This window comes from Parus major, chromosome 13 (assembly GCF_001522545.3).
Source record: "Parus major isolate Abel chromosome 13, Parus_major1.1, whole genome shotgun sequence".
Lineage (NCBI taxonomy): Eukaryota > Metazoa > Chordata > Aves > Passeriformes > Paridae > Parus > Parus major.
In genome coordinates this window covers 9,927,793-9,947,441 of record NC_031782.1, presented here as the reverse complement: position 1 = coordinate 9,947,441, position 19,649 = coordinate 9,927,793, and the positions used below count along the sequence as shown (strand labels likewise).

The following is a 19,649-nucleotide window of genomic DNA, read 5'->3' as shown; positions in this document are numbered from 1 at the left end:
GTTGCTTCTAAAGAGCAACACAGGAACAGCTACTGATTTTTGGTGTTCTCTGACCAAGTCATAAGAAAAAAAAACACAGATTTGTTGGATCCCAGTAACAGGAAAAAAAAAAACCATGATGGGAAATTCATAGGTGATTTACTACAAAAGTAATAATAGCTGACCACTTTGTGTTCCTGAAGGATTTCAGGACAGCAACTTATCATTCCTGCCAATTTTGGAGTGCCTGTCTTCTTCCATGGAAAGGAAAAAATTTGAAGTTGGCAAAAAGAAAGGACAAAGCAAATAGAATTTCTGAAGGGCATTACTCTTTTATAACCATGAGTTAGTTTTTCATGTAGGACATAAAAACTGATGTCAAATGGAGAATAATGAAATATTTCTTAAGCTGTTGGCTGGATCCTCTACCACTGCTAATTGATGCAGAGATTTTTCAGTTAAACTCTGGCAACCTGGGAAAGCTCAGGGTGTGATATATTCTACTGCTCCACATTAGGAATCACAGTGTAACAATGAGGATTGTGTATCTGTAATAAATACATACAAATAGGACATCCACAACACAGAGCTTGTGAAAACTTCAGGGAAGTGTCAATTAGAAGTTTTAATTCAAACCAGGTATTTAAAAGTTTGTATATTTATGGCGGTGATGTCATCTATCTGAATAAATCTAGAGTTGCATCTCATTAAATACGATTATATGGTCAGAGCAGAAGCAATTTGCTTGAACATTTCTTGGCTGAACGGTTTCAAAAGCATTTTTTGACACTAATTTGTTGAAAGGATGATTGTGAACAACAAAAACAAATTAAAAGTTTTAAGTGCTTGGGTTAGATTCTCAGCTAGTAAAAAAGAAAAGGTGGTCCATGAATTCAGCAGAGCTTTGCTTATTTCTATCTACTGAAGACCTGGCTCTTTATGCTTAATGTGACTATACATATGCTTAGGCATAGTTCTACTCAGCAGACAATTTGTTCTAGTACTCAGCATCCTTCAGCCCCAGAGTGCCAACTGAAATGGGAACACGTGTCAGCTCCAGAAGTTGCAGATTTAAATCCTGTGTTCTTGCCATTAAAATAATTGGGGGAACCACTGGAGTCTCTGCTCTGCCAGACATGGGGAATTTGATAGACACAAAGGTATGTGGCTTTTACATATATAAGTTGTAAGGTGTAATTTACAGCCACAGGTAAGTATTATGCATTCATGTATACTCATTACACAGGGAAAAGTAACCAATCTTTAAAATTAAACCCTGCCACTGTCCAGCCTAATGTCTGCAGATGCTCTCTACAAGCTTGGTCCTGTGTTTCTTCCAATCTAACACACACCCTGCAGTCTCCCAGTTTCCTGCACAGGGTCTTCTCCTCAGATTATGTAGATGTTAGGAAGAAATTCTCCACTGTGAGCATGGTGAGACACTGGTACTTGTTGTGCAGAGGAGTTGTGGCTGCCCTGTCCCTGGAAGTGTTCAAAGTCAGGCTGGATGGGGCTTGGAGCAACCTGGGATAGCAAAAAGTGTCCCTGCCCATTACAGGGGGTGGAATGGGATGGGCTTTAAGGTACCTTCCACCACACCCACTCCAACATGTCATCCTTTCCACCACTCTCTTCATTCTTTTCACTAAATGCCTGCTATGTCCACATATTCTGCACAAACTGCTGCTTTTCCCAGCTCCCTACTCCTGTTTTGCTTTTCCCCATCTTACACTGGACAGCTGACAGGAGTGTACAGGTTATTCACCTTTTGGCACCATTCCTCTTTCCTGTGCACTAAGGGCACGAAAAATGATGAAAATTAACATTAAAATGGAAAAGAGAGAAGATTCAGTTAGTGAAAAAAGATCTGCCTGTCCAAACTTGCCCTGTGATTTTACTTTAACAGAGCAACAGGGGGATAGTATTCAAATCTGTGCTTGTTTATCACATGCTGGGGTTTCTTGAGTTTGTGTTTTGAGGTTTTTTTGGCTGATTGGGAGTTTGTTTGTTTTCAAAGCACAAAACCTGGCACCCTACCCCATATTCTGGTTTCCACTGCAGGAGCATAATACAGATGGATACCACAGTGGGTCATATGTGTGACCAACTCAGAGCCAAATTACAAGTGAATTTAGAAAAATATTCCTGCAGCTTCTAATCAAATCCCAGATTGGGGGTTTTTTGATTAAAAAATTATTTTTAGTCAAAAAGGGTAATAGTTACACACCAGTTAGGCATCCCAGGAACAGAACTGTTCTGCAGCCATTTCCATTTCAATTGAGAAGAAAATCAGTCTCCAAACATCACTGAGAGGTGGCTGCCAGCTGCAGCCAGGGAAGCATCTCTCCTCCATACCACAGCAATTAAAAGATCATGTAATTACTGTTGATCTCATGCCACAGAAGTCAAAGGAAAACAATTCATTGACTGTAATGGGCTTTGGAGCAGGTTCAAAATTTCTCTGGCATATGTAATCCTGGCACTTTGGAAACCAAAAGCCTCCCAGTTTAACTACACTAATCCACAACTAAAAAAAAAAAGGAAAAAAATGTTTTCATGATCAGCAGCTATCAAGGCTTTATTGTGTCTGCTTTAAATCTAAAGGATTCAAATCTTTTGTCCCAAAATGAAGAAAAATTCTGAAAAGACTAAACCAGGATTGCCCCTCCTTTCACCAAAAGCTTTTTTTTTAATCATCCTGGATCATCCATAAGCCTGGGATAATAAAAGCAGATACAAAGTCTGCTGAGCTCTCATATTTGTGGGTGTTTCAATGAGGCATTTTTTAGTTTTTCAGCTTTTTAAGAGAAAGCCAGAATATCTACTAAGGGAACAGAATAGGAATAAACCCCCAACCCCAATCTCTTCCAATCATCTCATTTCCTCAGGTAAAAAGCATTAGCTGCAAAAATTACCATTTTTAGGGGGAAAAAAGCCTGGATCTTAAAGTTACCTCATACCATATCACAAAATTTATAAGAAATCCTTTCATGTGCATAACATTCTGACCCTCCTGTTATTTTTTTCCTAACACCAAATGATATCTGCTCTGTGCACATTTTAATACTGAAGAGGTTTCTGAAAATGCCTTTAGTTGAATTATTTTATAGGCATTATTGAGGAGTAACTCCAGCGAGGAAGAAACTTAAACATTGCTGAAAATCCCCAGGTAGCTCTGCAAATCCACATGCTCTTGGGATCAAGAGGTATTTACCATGTTTGTTAGCATTTTCTTGGCTTCTGAGGAGTTTGCAGTACATGGGACAGACTTGATAATCCACATATTGCCTTGCTGGGCATAAGCCAAATTTATGTATACATCTTAAATCTATCTGTTGCAATCCCCTTCACTCCAGCCATAGATATAAGAAGCTTCTAACACAGAAGTCCATTACACTGAATTCACTTCTGAAAAAAGTTATGGTTTTACCCCTCAAAATAAAAGTTAAGTCCTACCCATCCTCTGAAAGCAATGAGAAACCAGAATCACTTAGCCTGGAAATTCAGTGTCTTGAGGCACTGATCTCCAAATTCACTTATTGCTTTGAAGTAACATTCTCCAAGCACACAATCTGCAAACTCAATACTGATTTCAAAAATTGCTGTCTTTAAGTTCTTATATGTGTTGGTTACTTTTACTGGGAAGAAAGCTTTGGAAATAGAACTTGTATCTAAAAAAGGACTAGAGGTACACCCACAAGACTGGATTCAGTCTCCATGCTGATAATTAACTACAGCCAGAGCATGACTGAAATGTGTCCACATCCACAAGATGCCCAAGATGCTTTTTCTACATCTCAAAGCAGCCTTGACCCACCCAAGAAGCCTGTCTCAGTTTAAGACTGAGGGAAGTACAATAGAACTGGATTTCCTCATGAAGAGTGGCAGAAGTTTGATCAAACACACACATGCACTGAACATCTAAATTAAACAAATTAAACAGATTTCACCTTTAGCAACAGCTCTATTTTTAATTAATTTAAGACTCTCTGCTGCCTCAGCCTCATAGAAGAAAAAAAAAAAGGAGATTATTTGTCCAAATGAAAAGTTACCCTTGGACCTGACCTTCTTTGCCTATGCAGTAAAACTTTGGTAGTTACAACCTCTTCCCAACATATGGGATGCCTGAAGAAATTCAAGAAGCTGCTGGAAAGGAACAGGGAATACATTAATGCATTGAACAGGAGAGTGCCACCTGCTTCATACTCTACCAAGACAGATGAGGAAAGCAACTGCCTGATCCAGAAAACAGCTGCTGAACAAAATCAAAATTAATGATAACCAGAATGAGCTCTTTGATAGCTGATTCTCCCCCAGCTGCCAGGAGCCACCAAAGACTCAATCTTGACAGAAGCCAGTTAGTTAGTGGGGCAGCCAGGCTGCCAGGAGCAGGAGCTGAGCTCAGAGCATCAGTGCACCTCAGGGTGGAGCATGGAAAGCCTTGTCTGCACCTCTTTCTCCCTGAAATTCTCCAGGTTTCAGGTTTAGCACAGAATGTTTTGGATTGGAAAGGACCTTAAAAAATTAATTCAATTCCAACCCCCTGCCACGCCTTCCACTATTCCAGGTTGCTCCAAGCCCCCTCCAGCCTGACCTTGGACACTTCCAGGGATGGGGCAGCCCCAGATTCTCTGGGCAACCTGTGCCAGGGCTCCACTGCCCTCACAGGGAAGAATTTATTCCTAATATCTAATCAAAATTATCTTCCTTCAGCTTAAAACCATTTAGATGCCCTGCCAGCACCCAAACCTTGACATGCACACCCAACAGCATCATGCAATTCTGTACTAAAAGAACAGCTTTTCATTGGGGAAAAATAAAAATATAAAATAATCTACAACTTGCAACACTGAGAACTGTCAGACAAGTGCCAGGCACAGACTGTTGGAAAACCCACAGCAGCACAACCTTTCAAGTGTGTGAACTCATGCTTGTTTTAAAAAGTTATTGCAAGAATACTCAACACCAATACACACACTAAAGAAAACTGGTTTTCCTACCTTTTCTTCTTGTAACTTCAAACCTTTTGGAGTCCTATAAGGAAAAAGAGAATTTTTTGTGGTGTTTTTTATTAAATACAAGAATTGTTCAAAGGCAGGATGAACAACCCCCCCTACAACATTAATCACTGACCCAGGCAAACATCTATGAAGCTAAATAAAATAACTGAGGAGTAATTACAAGCACACATTTCAGTTTGTCCACAGGTATTTAATAGATAAATATAGCACTTACAATGACTCATCACTGTGTGATAAATGACATTGTAAAACACAACATTTGTCTTGAAAATGTGGGTTTTTTCCCTCTATTGATGTGAAAAGGGAACAGTTAGGAGGGTGATTATTACTACATCAAAAATTTGGGGTTGAAGAAGGAGGAGCCATTACAGATATTTTTTTTTAGCAGAGACTTCTTCAAATATCTGAATAATTTCAAAGCCACTGGACTACTCATGCTGAGAGCTGAGGGCACATTTCAATCCATGCACACCTACATAATTGTCTTGTGTATAATTTTTTTTGTGTAACTTTTTCGCAAATCATCACAACCATCTCTAATCTAGAAACTTGTTTTAAAACAACACTGTCTCAGAAGGTATTGCACTGCCAGGCAACACTATCTGCTTATACTAATGGTGAGACTTCAAAAAAAAAAATATTTAATTCCACACAGTAACATTATTTATGGGTTAATTGCAATTGTGTCCAAATTTCCATCGTTTGAGTTACTTCTTGCAGGCAGTATTAGAAATAGTGGAATCATGAAGACCATCTGGAGTACTTCTGTTGTGGAGACAGGCTGATGGAGGGGGATTTTTCAGCCTGGAGAAGAGAAGGCTCTGGGCACCACACACTGCAGTGCTGTAGGTACCCATTTACTGCCCACAGAAATGCCCCTTTCTGCCTCCTGCCCCCTCCCAGGAAGTCCCAGGGCAGGACAGAGCCACAGCTGAGGTCTCCTCCAGCCCAGGGGACACCTCACATCACCCACATCCTGGCCCAAACACAGTGACAGTTTATACTGTCCTTTGTCATCATCTGTACAGGCAGATGCTGCTTCTCCTTCCTTCACATGACCACAATCTGCCTTTCTCAGAACAAAGCTTTCACCAAATTTGAGAAGGATCAGAATAGCAGAAACCATCTCTTTGGCACCCTTCAAGTCAGCTGAAGGGGATAAACAAAAAAATGGGTATTTGCTTATAAAAATACTGTCATTATTCCCTGTAGGACACTACCTCAGTGATCTTGAGCAATATGTAAAATAGCATTCAGGATTAGTACAGACTTCAAAGCACTTATCCTCTTTATGCAGCAGAGTTCTGAGCTGTGCAGGCAGTTATACTCCAGGGACCTCTCTGAGCTTTTCAAAATATTAGCTTGAGAGGTAGGGCACTGGATAAAAAAACCTCAGCTACAGCTACTATCATTAGGCCTGTGTACATGCAATATATGCAAAAGGGAAGAATACTTTTAAAGTTCCCCAGAGTCCCTCACACTAACAAGCTGTTTGAATTCTCTGCAGTTCAAAAGCTTAGAAACACTAAAACTAATTACAACTATTATATTGATCAAAAGGAAACAGACTATCAAGACTCTATTAAACAAACATCCAAGTGTCATCTCACTTTTATAAAATGTCCTCTTGTTATTTCCATGTCTGCATAGACATTGTGAAAGATAAAGGATGGTCTTCAAAGTATCCCTTCTTTTATTCTGTTCCCCTTATTGTAAGCTCTCAACTGCAAGTTCTAATGAATATAAACTATCCCAAAAAACAGATGCAGGGTTCAGAGGAAAAGCTTGTTACAACTGCAATGGAAGAACATGAGGTCAGGCTGCAGGCCATCTCTTCTCATTCCTGGGAAAACAGCACTACTTGGTGTGTCCCCCAAAACATCCCTTCCCTGGAGAAATCTCCACTGAGAATGCTCAAGTTTTCAGGAGGGCACACAAAAACATGGAAAAGTACCTGGCAGCCACAGCAGGGTTTAAAGCACAGCACAATAAGGTAGCAGCTCCAGGCAGACTTCTCTTGAAGATAATACTGATCTCAAGTTAAAAAAACAAAACAAAACAAAAAAAAACCCACACAGATTTTAATAGTGTTACCAGTAGAGAACCAAACTATTTTGATAAAAATGACACTGAAGTTCTTGAATGCATTGCCTGAGGAATACTTTTCTGCAGAAGCCATAAAGCAGATGGTTATAAATGAGACTTATTTCATGGGCACCATTTAATGACTGCAAATTCCTTTAACTAAAAATCTAATCTTATCAGAGCATAAATCATTTGCTTTGAAGGGAAAAAACTGCTTTGGATTTTCCATTCCTCCTAAAAAGCTTCTTCATGTACTGCTTTAAATAGCATTTCATTAGTGCAATACAACAGTTTTATTTGTCAAGGTTCACTTTTAGCACCTATTTCCTGCTTTTTCACGTTAGTCAACTGAGTACAGAATGAAAGGTCCTTCCATTCCATATCTGAAGTGCCTAATCACTATGTGGCAATCAATGTACTACATTTGCTTCAGGATTGCCCTTCACCAGACATGTAGCTGAAGAAAAACTGCATCTCCAAAAGACCAAGCACCTCAGTGTCATCAAGTATGACAAATATTTCTACCTGGATTAGGAGGGATGAAAATCAAAATCAAATAGAGTTCAGTACCTGCTGTCACACTGCTTCACTCCCCTGTAGCTGCAGCGTGTTGTACCAACACCTCTGTGGATCTGACACAATTCAACAACTGGTTTGCACAAAGCTGTTCTGTTTTCTGCTCTTAAAAAAGGAATGCCAAGGCATTCCTGTTATAGTTTATGCAGTTTATGTGATACCTCCTGATTAATGATGAATTGTGTATCCATGGATGAGCAGAGCACTAGTGATAAATCAGATTTCATTTAGAACAAACATGGATCATTGGGAACTTCATTGTGCAGAGTTAAAACACAACAACACAGAGGGAATACACAACATAAAACAGTGCTTAGTAGCCAGCATGCCACAAACAGTTTTATCAGTGGTCATTAGCAATGATGCAAGCAGCAAAGCCACTTCTGGGTTTGGGTCATCACAGAATGGGTTGAGAGGAACAATAAAGCTCATCTTGTTCCTCACCCCCTGCCACAGGCAGGGACACCTTCCACTAGTTCCATTCAACCTGGCTTTGAACACTTCCTGGGATGTATTTAGAGATTTTTAAGTGGTTGTGCATTTCCCATCCCTGTCTGTTACTGGCCTCTGATCCCAGCAGGGAATGATGCTGAGCGTGGATCACCAAAGCAGATACCAAAGAGACACCAACTGCCCCAAGCACGATAATCCATCACCTTGCAATGGTTTCAGTCTCTTGCCCTTTAATACTGATTTATATTTAGCCAAAAGACACCCTTTTTTTGCAATGTAGATTTAATACAGGGGACTTTTCAGAAAAAACCCTAAAGTTAAAAAAAAACCAAAACCCAAACAAACAAAACCCCACAACCAACAGCAAAAAAAAAACAAATAAAACAATTAATGAAGCAGATGAAGAAATGCAGAGGAACAGGTAACATTCTAGACCCACACATTCCCTGCATTGCTGTGTGGGAGACATGGCAGTGCAAGCAGATAAATCAAACCCAGTCCCTGCAGCTGGGCTCACACTGGGTCTCACAATAAATCAGATGTTATCCCTGCACACTCCAGGTCTCCAGAGACCTGCATTCAGGATCAGCCTAACTGCTGTACAATTTATAAATATACAGTCCTAACTCATTTAGCAAATTAATAAAGAAGTGGCTGTTCCTATTAATAGATTACCATGCCATGAATTCTTTTCCTCCCTTCAGAGCCTTCTCCTCCCTTATCTCCAGTGAGGGGTCACACAATGAAGATAGATTTAGATTAGATACCAGGAATAAATCCCTCCCTGTGAGGGTGGTGAGGCCCTGGCACAGGTTACCCTGAGAAGCTGTGGCTGCCCCATCCCTGGATGTGTCCAAGACCAGGCTGGAAGGGCTCAGAGCAACCTGGGATAGTGGAAGGCATCCCTGCCCATGGCAGGTGGGGTGGAATTGGATGATTTTTGACCCAAACCATTCTATGAAATGAGACTGAGTACAGGACTGGTGTGACAGTGTGCACAGAGACTGGAGCATCAGCACAGTTTATGACTAATACATTGCTTAATACTAATACAGTATATATATGACTAATACATTACTTAATTTGACAATTAGGATTTTCAGTTTATAGCCATGAATACAGATTATTTTTTAAAAACCCATGTTAATCAGGCAGAGAACATCAACATCCACCTTTTTTACTTTTTTTTTTTTTAATCAGGCATGATAAAAAAATAGATCACATGCTACTGTTTGGAGAAAGCTTGCTATCAGTACAGACACTGGCCATTTAGACTTCTGCTGTCTGGTATGAACACTGAGAGGAACTCTGATGTCTCACATCACAGTATCATCTGCTCATCCATAAGGTAGCTAACTGAGATAATTGCTGCATCTCTGATTTTACTCACTACTATTTCTGGACTCCAGATGAGAAACCTGGGTGAAGCTCCATAAATCTCCACATTGTGATGGGGAAGCTCATAGTACAGCTGTTCTTAGAAATCCCAAATTTGTGGGTGTACCCTTGCTAATCTAAAAAACTGAATTCCCCTGCTTGGTGGTCCAAAGTACTTCATGTAGAACTACCTTCCTTTAAACACTAATGCTACAGCCTTCCTTTCAAAGGAAAAATATGTCACATTTGGAAAAAAAAACTTGCTCAACGTTTAGTCTTTTAAGGCTGAGTGGCTTCTGAACAGAATATCAGAAAAGTTTAACCCTCTGCCACATCATAGCCAAGTTAAGATTGCCTTGATTCCTTTTATTTTTGCAACATCATTTACTCTGGTCTTATTCTCTTCCAAATAATACCAGCATTTCCCTATCTCAGTATGATTTTTCACAGTTGTTCAACTGTGACATGAGAAAAACTTACTGAAATTTGATTCCTGCAGTCAGTGTGCACCACAGCTCAGCAGAGAGCCAGGCATCACAACCCCACATCCCTCTGCTCTTCTGAGACAGCACTGGAGTACCCAAAATTGAAGCTCATGAACATCTAATGTCCCACAAACTGCTCCCATGCAGCAGCAGGAAGGTGACAGTCCCCAGGAAATTGGGCAGTGCAGGACCACCACGAGGTATCACACACTGCATCCTACCAGAAGGTCAGAAAAACGCCAAGAAAAATGGGTTTTTGTTCTGTAAGGGACTGCAAACAAGTGGGTTTCATCTTCAAATTGTGCTTTTGATGCACCTTGACAATGCCTGACACTCACTATTGAGCCATAACCACTTATGTAAACCAAAATTCTTCTAATTTTCTGCTATTATTCAAGTGTACACTACCTACCTTGTTCCAACTTCCACATTTTCTAGTGCTGCAAGCACAAGAGCATGCATTTATTACATCATAGAAATTACAGCATTTATTAAGCCCTCTGAGTACACACAAGAAAGAGGAGGGGAAGGTTGGGGATGCAGAGGAAGGACCTCAACACACCTAATATTATAAAAACATTCCACAGCATTTTGAGCCACAGATGCTCTGGTAACCAGCACAGAGCAGCAGCTTCTCAGTTCCACAGGGATAATATACCTGTTAAGATTTAGGATGCTCTACAAAAAAGCAATTACTGCTTGTTAGAGATACCACATAAACACAGGTAACAAGGGGTGAATTATCACTGCATACCAAAGTGATACAAAAATGAACTTTAGTCCTGTCTCCCTGTACTTTCATTAATGCTTAAAATAGGAGCACAGGCTGTAGCACAGTACAGATTTAAATTCAAAACTGATTCTTTTCTTCCTTCCTCCAAACTGAAAAGCAGGAAGAACCCTCACATGGTAGACAATATAATACTACTATTAACAGTTAAAATAAATACCAGGATATTAGATCTTCAACTGTGTATAAAATTTATACACTGTGCCTGTTTATTCCAAGCTCATCCTCTGAAATTATGTTTCTATTTAAATTAGAAGCAAAAAAGTTTTAACAAAAACCTTTGATATTTTTTACATTGCTTCCAAAAACTTTTCTAGACCATCAGATCAGGAAACATGACTTTGCTGGGGTAAGGAGCCCAAAATCACCTCTATGAATCCTTTGCTGCCCAGAATAACTTACTGTGGTCCTCAGATGAAGCATTAAGTGATGCAACATTTAAGAATCTGAATATAACTAGTAATTTCAGCAATAATTGATACTCTTAGACAAGCACAGTTGAGGTTTGTGAGTAGACTCCAGAGAAAAGCTTTATTCTGGGCAGGAGGGCACTGAAGGGCTGGTCTGATCCAGTTGTTTATACTTGGGAGATTGTAAGCAGTTCAGGTGCCACAGAATCACAGAACCACAGAATGGTTTGAATTCAAAGGGACTATAATGATAATTCAATTGCAACTCCCTGCAGGGACACCTCCCACTAGACCATGCCCAGAACCCCATCCAACTTGGCCTTGAACACTTCCAGGAACAGGAATCTACACTCTCCTTCAAGTAATAATTAATGAACAAAAACAATGATAGCAAACAGAGCCAATAACTGCCAAATGCCAGCAAGAAGAAAGTTATGGTGCCTTGAAAAATGAACACATGGAGCATCACCTGTGAGCTCTGTGCAGAGAAGCTTCCCCAGGGACACAGTTCTTCTCCTCACAGGAGCATGGGGGGCTGTGCACGAGTTCCTGACACTTCTTAAGTAGGAGGATAAGTAGCAAAAAAAGCACGACATGAAAGCCAAATTAAAGCAATTAACTATTCTAGAAAACCACAGAGCAGTTACAGCTCTTTAGCTCTGAGCAGACCACAGAACACCTGCTAGCCTTTACTGTCACTGCTCAGGAGCTTGGTGACATCCTAATACTTAACAATGCAGCACAAAACAACTCTGCATGTACCACAACACAGGATTATTCTCCACTTTCACACTAGCAAGTTATGACAATATTATTCAAGCCACCAGCAGTGCCCCAGGAAACATAACACAGAATCTGTGTTAGAGGAGCTCTGCTCCTGGAAGGGCTGATGAAGACCTGCAGCACTGCTCTGCTCACTTTAGGTTCAGAAAAGGAGATGCAAAGTCTGCCCCAAGAACCATGGCAAAACCAGACTGGCTTCAGCATGCACAGGAAAGCAGCCTCTCACAGAGAAAGCAGGGAATGGGAGAAGGAGGCTCTCAAATTTCAGTATTTAAGATGCTTTGCAAAATATCCCAGGAGGCTGAAAGAATCAGCCTGAGCTACTAGTGAGGATTACCTAGTAGAGACTGAGCAGACTAGCACCACTGCCTTTCCATCAGAACCTCTTGGCCAAGATCTCCTTCAAACCCAAAATCCAGGGTTATTTCAGATCCAGACTGTTTGTCTCTTTCCTACTCATACAGGAAATTCCCTTCATTACCACTGGCAGTTACCCAGAAAGCTGCATCTTTGGAGAATTCCTTTCCAGATCACATTACCTGGTGTATCATGGACCAGCCACAGCCCTTCTGAGCCAGCACAGAGCTGCCCATGAACTGCAACCACCTCTGGAACATCCAACTTGAACATGCAATCAGACTTGCTGAAGGCAGAGGCAAAAACTTGTCCAAAAACAACACCCCAGAGCAGTAAGCTCTATATATCTGATATTTTGGCTGAATAGGATTTAGTCCCATGATGGTTCAACCCTGAGAAACTTCACCCAAGTCCACATGCAATTCCCAGAAGCTTCAAGAGCTTTCCAGCAATCCCTGGAACCAGCCTATGAGAAGTTTCACACAACACACTGGTAGTCTCCAAAATTAATACAAACCAGAAATGCTGCAGCTTTCCAGTCAAACACTAATGCTGTCATTTTTTAAATTAAATTTTCATTTTAGCTCTTTCATTGAAACTGGAATTTCATACTGCATATACATATTTATTAACTATTCTAATCAGGACTAAAAACATTCCAGAAAACAAACCTGTTCTCAGGAACACCCCATAAATTTGAGGGGTGAAAGGCTGTGCATCAAGAAAAACACACACCATTGTTATATTAGAGGGTTGATTTCTGATCCAAAAGCCTTGTAGTCTTATTTTCACTTAAATAAATTCAAAGCACAGCTACAATAATTCTACCATATACCATGAAGAAATTGATTTAGCAATCTGAACATAAATTAAGCAATGTTTTTGATTCAGTAAATTTGTTCCTATGTAGATCAGAACAAGTATTAGTGAAGGTCAGTGACCCATACCCACATATTTGAGGAGGTTCACAAAATTTTCCATCAAAGCACACTTCAAAATTACTTGACCTATAAATTAATATTTTACTCATTTTCAAAGGGTTTTAGTAACTTGCTAGGAGCATTTCTAGTTGTGATTTAATATTTTTAAATGCATGTTAATGGATATATGTATTAATCAAACCATAAAATTTGGAACCTAACAAACCTCTCACAAATAAGGAGCTCCAAATTGAACAAAGCCCTATAACGTTAGAAAAGGATTTCAGGTGGCTTTTATTATTAGGACAGTATTATGGATAAGCTGTTTTCTGCAAGAGAAAGTAACTGCTGTTTACTCTGAAAAGGTGATTATCTCAGTTTCACTGACCTACCTGAAAGCTACACTCAGAGCTTTCAGATTCATTTTAATGTTTGGTGCCACACTATAAACACTATTTCTTGTGGAAACAAGCTTTCTGTACAGATATTTTTTTCAAAAATATGAATTATGACTTACATTTCTTGAATCAATTTTAACTGCAATCTTTGTACATTCATAATTTTAATATTCACACTTGTTCATTCCTGTGCAAACCTAAGCAAATACATTTTTAGCTGAGATCCACCTCAAGCAAGATCAAGTAATTGTACAATAATATTATGGTCTTCAGAGAAAGATCAAATGAATTAGTGTCTTTCAAATAATATAATAGTTCTATGATTTACGTTAAAGTAAGTAGAGTAACAAATTTAATTCCTCAGAGCAACTTTTAAAAAATCAAAACTAATGTGCATTAGTGAAAAATGACATTTTTTTAACTGCACAAGAATGCAAATTATTTAATAATTTTTAATAAAAAAGCCAAATTGATCAGACATTCTGCAAGAACAGGTTTAACAAACTGCCAGTGTACTACCTGACCTATGCAGCAGCAAAATAACAGTGGAGGTGTGGAAGGGAACTTTTTGTTCACTTTTACAGAACAGAGGTTGAATACCTGAAGGACAAAGTGCACCTGAAACAGACCTCAGAGCAGTAGAACATCCAACACCACTGAAATTACTTTTGAGCCCTGCTAAGCAGCAAAAAGCACTTTTTAAATTGGCTTAAACTATAATGCAGACAACTGAGTATTTGTAGATGGAATGTGATTGGGAGAAATGGGATCCTCCAGCTACAACCAAATCCTGACGTTAGCATTAGCCTGGCAATGACTGATGTGTCTGCCAGCACAGAAAGGCAATGGCAGATGAAAAACAGCCAAGTGTCCTTTCCCTGTCTTCCTGCACCATCTCCCACCTTCAGACATTTGAGCAACCATTGAGTGAACACACAGGAATTAAATAACTAAAATTGTGTCAGCATTCATTCATCATTTACAGCTCAACAAAGTCACAGTTCTAGATTTTTGTGGCTTTATTCACCTGTCTTAGCCTCAGACTTGTGAAAGTCTGAGTTTACATCTGTGCCACAGGCAGTGCTGAGCTCTGGTTCAGAAATCCAGTGTCCCACTGAGACAGTCCAACACTGCTGGGACAGGGAGTGCTCCATTCACATCCCTGTGACAGCAGCCAACACTGTTACCTTCAGCACTGGAAACAGGCTCAGCTCCACTCCCAGAGCCCTGGGCTGAGCATTGAGGTGGTACTGCTGTCCCACCAAGATGGGCACTGGGGTTGGAGGAGATCACTGCTCACTGCAATCACTGTTCCCTGCTCCCTTTCCTATTCCTCTGTGCTTCAGAAAGGTAAAATGAACACATCAGTAAGTCTGGAGGGGAACACTTCAGGCAGTAATTGTGCTGATTCTCTCAGAACCAGCTATGGGTCAGTTTTCCTTCAAAAGAGCTTTTTTTTTTTTTTAAGGTTTCACCTAAATGTCCACTGACCCAAATGAAGAGCCAGGACAGTTTGCTTGTTAAATTTAGCATCACTGGTGTCAGCAGCCCCAGGAGACAGCACACTGTAAAGTCTTTGGGGCAAAGACAGCATCTCCACAGCAGCCAGATGCACAATTTCACTTCCAGATGGTATCAATATACCCAGTGAGTGTAAGAGTTTGTTTCACTGACCTCTTCAGGAAGTGTTTAATACAAATATACATGGATAAGCCCACGCTTGTTTTCTCTTTGCAGTATAGAGAGCCTGAACACAGCCCAAGAACAGAAACCCAAGAGCTGTAGCTGCAGCTGGGGTACAGTACCTCTTGATGCAACCTCCCCACATCCGAATACAGGCTTCTGCTCCGGTCCACATCCATCCATGCCCTTGTGACCAGAGGGAAAACCCCCAGCAATACTAGGAAGCGCCAAAAGCTCCTTGCTGTCATCATTTCAAGCCTGTTTAAAAAAAAAAATAAATAGAACAGTTATAGAACACTCATCTTACAACAAAAGCCAGCTCAGGTTCAGTAACAGAGGCTTCAGCTGATGGTGTCCATCCACAGTCTATGCCTACAGAGCCCTAAAATCTCCAGTGTATTGGCAATGAATTCCTATATTGTAGCAGTTTTATCACAAAACTATCCTCTCTTTTGGACATGCTGTTCCCAGCCTGTTGCCACACAGCACCTGCAGAAACAGAGTCCTGGGATTTCTCTAATTACTGTGGCCAAAAGCAAACCACATCAAAATATGGTCTTGTGGTACTGCAGAAACCAAAGGGTGAATTTTATCCCTTCTTCAGAGCCCCCAGCAGCACAGAGTCACTCACAGTCAGGGACTCACACCTGCAGCCTCAGCAGATTTTCAGGAAAATGCCAGACACAGACCTTTGCTTCTCTGACTACTGGAGGCTCCCAGCAATGTGACAGAAAATATCATTATTCCCCTGACTCAGAGGGGGACATCGCCTTGAGCAGATACAGCCACTGCCAACCCCCCTGGCTACAATCAGGTGTGTAGAGTGAGCCAGGGCTGACAGGTGACACCAGCACACAGGGGCATTCATCCTCCTGATGAGGACACCTGCCCAGATGATCACCAAACACATCCAAACTGGAAAGACACAAAACAAATCCTGTGCTGAAGAAGGCTAACATGTTTCTCCAACCACGATGGAGTTGAGTCCTACCTGGGGCTGTGATTCCTGCACTCATGTCCTTCTGTCCCAAGCAGAGACATTTCCAATCCCTCCCACACTCAACTCCACTCAAGAGCAGCACAATTTCCCTGGCAAAAGCCTACCACAGCCCCACATAATCTGTGGGGAACTGGATACATGCACTTTGAGCAGTGGTTCCTATCTTGTGTAGTTTTTTAATGAATTTGGAAAGAACACTAATGCAGTTAATTAAAGTGGCACCAGATGAATTCTTGTGTTCCACACATTACAACCCTGAACTGGTGCCCTGGAAGCTAAACCAGAAGCTGTACTTCCTCTGGACTTACAATAACACAAGATTGTGTCACTACCTTCTACAATTAAAATACCAAAGGAACATTCAGCCCTGGATTTCTGATATGGCTGAGGAAGGCTTAAACAGACCTGTTAACGAAGCATAATGACCCTTAATGAAATTATGGCATTTCCATAGGAAGAAGGACAGACTAATGCCTGGCTTGAGCCATACACATCAACAAGGAGGGCTACCTGCTAATGGCAAAACTCAGCCAAGCTGAATTAACTCACCATGACACACCTTGTCTTGACAAGACTCATTTTACAGTCTTTTCATGCCATGTATTTGCTACAGGGTATATCCAAGCCTTAGTGCATCACTCCTAATTTTGGAGGCATGACCATTTACAGCAGCAGTGACATTCTCAGGTATCTCATTTGCCCAAAGACACCCCATCACCAGATTGAGCATAGCATACAGCACCCACAGAACTCAGCAACGCCTTTTCTTAGCACTAATGTAAACACACTGGAGAGCATTCAGGATGAAATCAGAATTTATTAGGCTTTCTAAATTCCAATTATGAACCTCAGATGTAATGTAACTGGGGCTACAGATAAATGTTTAATAAACCAAAGTCACTACATCAATAAGAGACAAGTACATTGTTACTTTATGAATTGCTCTTGCACAGCAACATTATTTCTCACAGGGTTTTGTTGTTTTTTTTTTCTTTAATAGAGGCATTTTGTGTGCTCAGTTGATGCTATCACAGCAAATAACATTACAGTTCTAGAGACCTCTGAATCATATTCTGCTTGAAATTACAATCCCAGAGCATGACAGGGAAATCACTAATTTAATGTGTATTTAGTAAACAACTCACAGAAAGCATGAAGGAGGATAGCTGGATTAGGATCTGTAACACTGATGAAATTGAAAGGGCAGACTGTACCTGACAGCAACTCTGGTTGCTTTATAAACAGAATTTCTAGAACATCTTCTGTCAGTTCAGAAATCACTTCTTTTTATTTCATGCTAACAGCACACTAATTGCTCTCAGTCACAACAAGAGAAGGACACTTCTATATCTTAATATCTTAATAAGCCTAATCTTATATCTTAATAGCCTAAACCAAGCAATAAATATGTACCATAAATACCAGCTGAGAGCTTCCTCTGGAGTCACACACAACATTTTCATGTCACTCAGCATCCTAAACCACAGCCCAGCACCGCCATACCCTGAGCTGAAGGGAAGGCTCCTTGCAGAAGCCTGTCTGCAGCTGTAACATACAATACAGCTACCAGATTGCCTGTTAAAAGTTCCCTGAAGTCAACAAAACAGCTGAAATTGATTGAATAGATCCAGACCACCACTGTTAGCTCAGATCAGTTTTACTATTAATTTCCTTTCCTCACTCCAGGGAGGGACAGAGCTGCTGGATTTGAGCTCGTATGTACATCGCTATCCAGAGAAATCAAAGCTTCAAAAGGAAATGTCTGCATAAAACAGACATAACATAAAAGCAGCTGTACTCAAAGAAAGAATAAATATTGGTCTTCATGATAAAGAATATACTATGCAAAGCTAAAAAGTTTACCTGAAGGTTGTGGTTTCCTCCTCTGACCTAGAGCAGCCTTCCAGCTTTCCTTGCAGCTGGCACTGCTCTAGCAAGCATCACCCCAGAAGTACAGCAGCACCAGGCTATGCACTGTTATCTGAAGCAGCTCAAACACGATGGCAACAGCAAAACACCCATCCCAAGGCCAAATGGGTCTGGGCAGGCACCAACACACAGGGAGAGCCTCAAATCTAAAGTAAATGGGTGCAGTGTCTCCAGTGGAAGAACAGCAAGCACATGCTAGCCAAAAAAGCGCACAGGTTTTAGGGTGCAGGTTTGGGAGCTACTCAAGCAAAAAGGGTCACCTTGAAAAACAACAGGGACTACGCATCTTGGCATTTGAGTGGAGAACAGCACAAACTGTTTAAAGCATTTCTGCAACATGCAACAATCAGATCTTGCAGTGATCCCACAACTTTTTCCTCCACAACACAAAAGCTTTAAGAATTTGATTATGGTGACTGTAATGAGATTAAAGAATTTTTCAAAAGCAGTTATCGGTTTTGCTTCAGGGCTACTTAAATTGCAGCTTATTTGAGAAACTAGTGGTTTGCAATAGCTTTCACTAATTTCCAACAAGCTTCACATCAGAAAGAGGCTGAACTTAATTACCTGAAGTTCTGACTGTTGCTATAGCAAGAAGAAAGCAATTGGACATAACTATTACCTCTATTCAAACTGATGCTATTAAAACCAGATAAGCATCTGGTCCTTAGTTCCTGCTATCAACCTTCCCAATTGCTCCACCCTTATCTAAACAGCATTTCTATTGCCGGCAAAATAATTTTGAGATCCGAAATTTCTTGTTAAGTGCTACAAAACTAACCTACAAAAATTAAGTAGAAAAGCCAATTGTTTCGGCAAGACATAATGAAACCGAATAATTATTTCTGTCAGCTGCCTGCAGTTAATACTTAAAGTTTGGGTGCATTAAGAACTCATGAGAATCAGCTTTGATGCTTAAGTACAAACCGGACTTTTCATTTGAGCAAAAGCTACGCAAAAATATTTTATTTAATTAAATGTAATTTATTAAATTTGATTAGATACCCTTTCATTGAAATTCTCCAAGACACTTCAATGCTCTAGAATAAATCTGGGGAGCATCAATCCAACAGGAATGCGGGACTACCAGGAAACTCCTGAACCTCGCAGAGATTTCGCCTCGGTTTTCAAAGCTGTACCCACGACACGTTCCAAAACAGCTTCGCTCCGAGGTGACACGCGGGTAAGTCCCACGCCATCCCTCCCGTGACCCTCCTCTGGGCAGCGAGCGGCCAGCCCCGGCCCGGGGAGCATTCCCAGCCTTTCAGGGTCCGGGGGAAGCCGGCTGAGGCTGCCGCCGCCAGCCCCGGCCCGGGGAGCATTCCTTATACACATCTAGATGTGTATAAGCACACAGCAATGCAGGGAATGTGTGGGTCTAGAATGTTACCTGTTCCTCTGCA

General features: G+C 40.7%; 1 protein-coding gene across 3 annotated transcripts in view; it reads right to left on the bottom strand.

Annotated features, from left to right (window-relative positions):
- Positions 1–19,649, bottom strand: part of FSTL4 (follistatin like 4) — a 198,008-nt gene that overhangs the window by 177,790 nt on the left and 569 nt on the right. For 2 of the 3 annotated variants that reach the window (XM_015642031.1, XM_033517683.1), the window contains exons 2-3: positions 15,440–15,575; positions 4,980–5,013 (exon numbers count right to left, since the gene is read on the bottom strand). In XM_015642031.1, the coding sequence (XP_015497517.1) occupies positions 4,980–5,013; positions 15,440–15,568 (163 nt within the window). In that variant the 5' untranslated portion in view covers positions 15,569–15,575. Of the gene's footprint in view, positions 1–4,979; positions 5,014–15,439; positions 15,576–19,649 lie in introns of those variants that run through there. The other variant, XM_015642035.1, reaches the window with a different exon arrangement.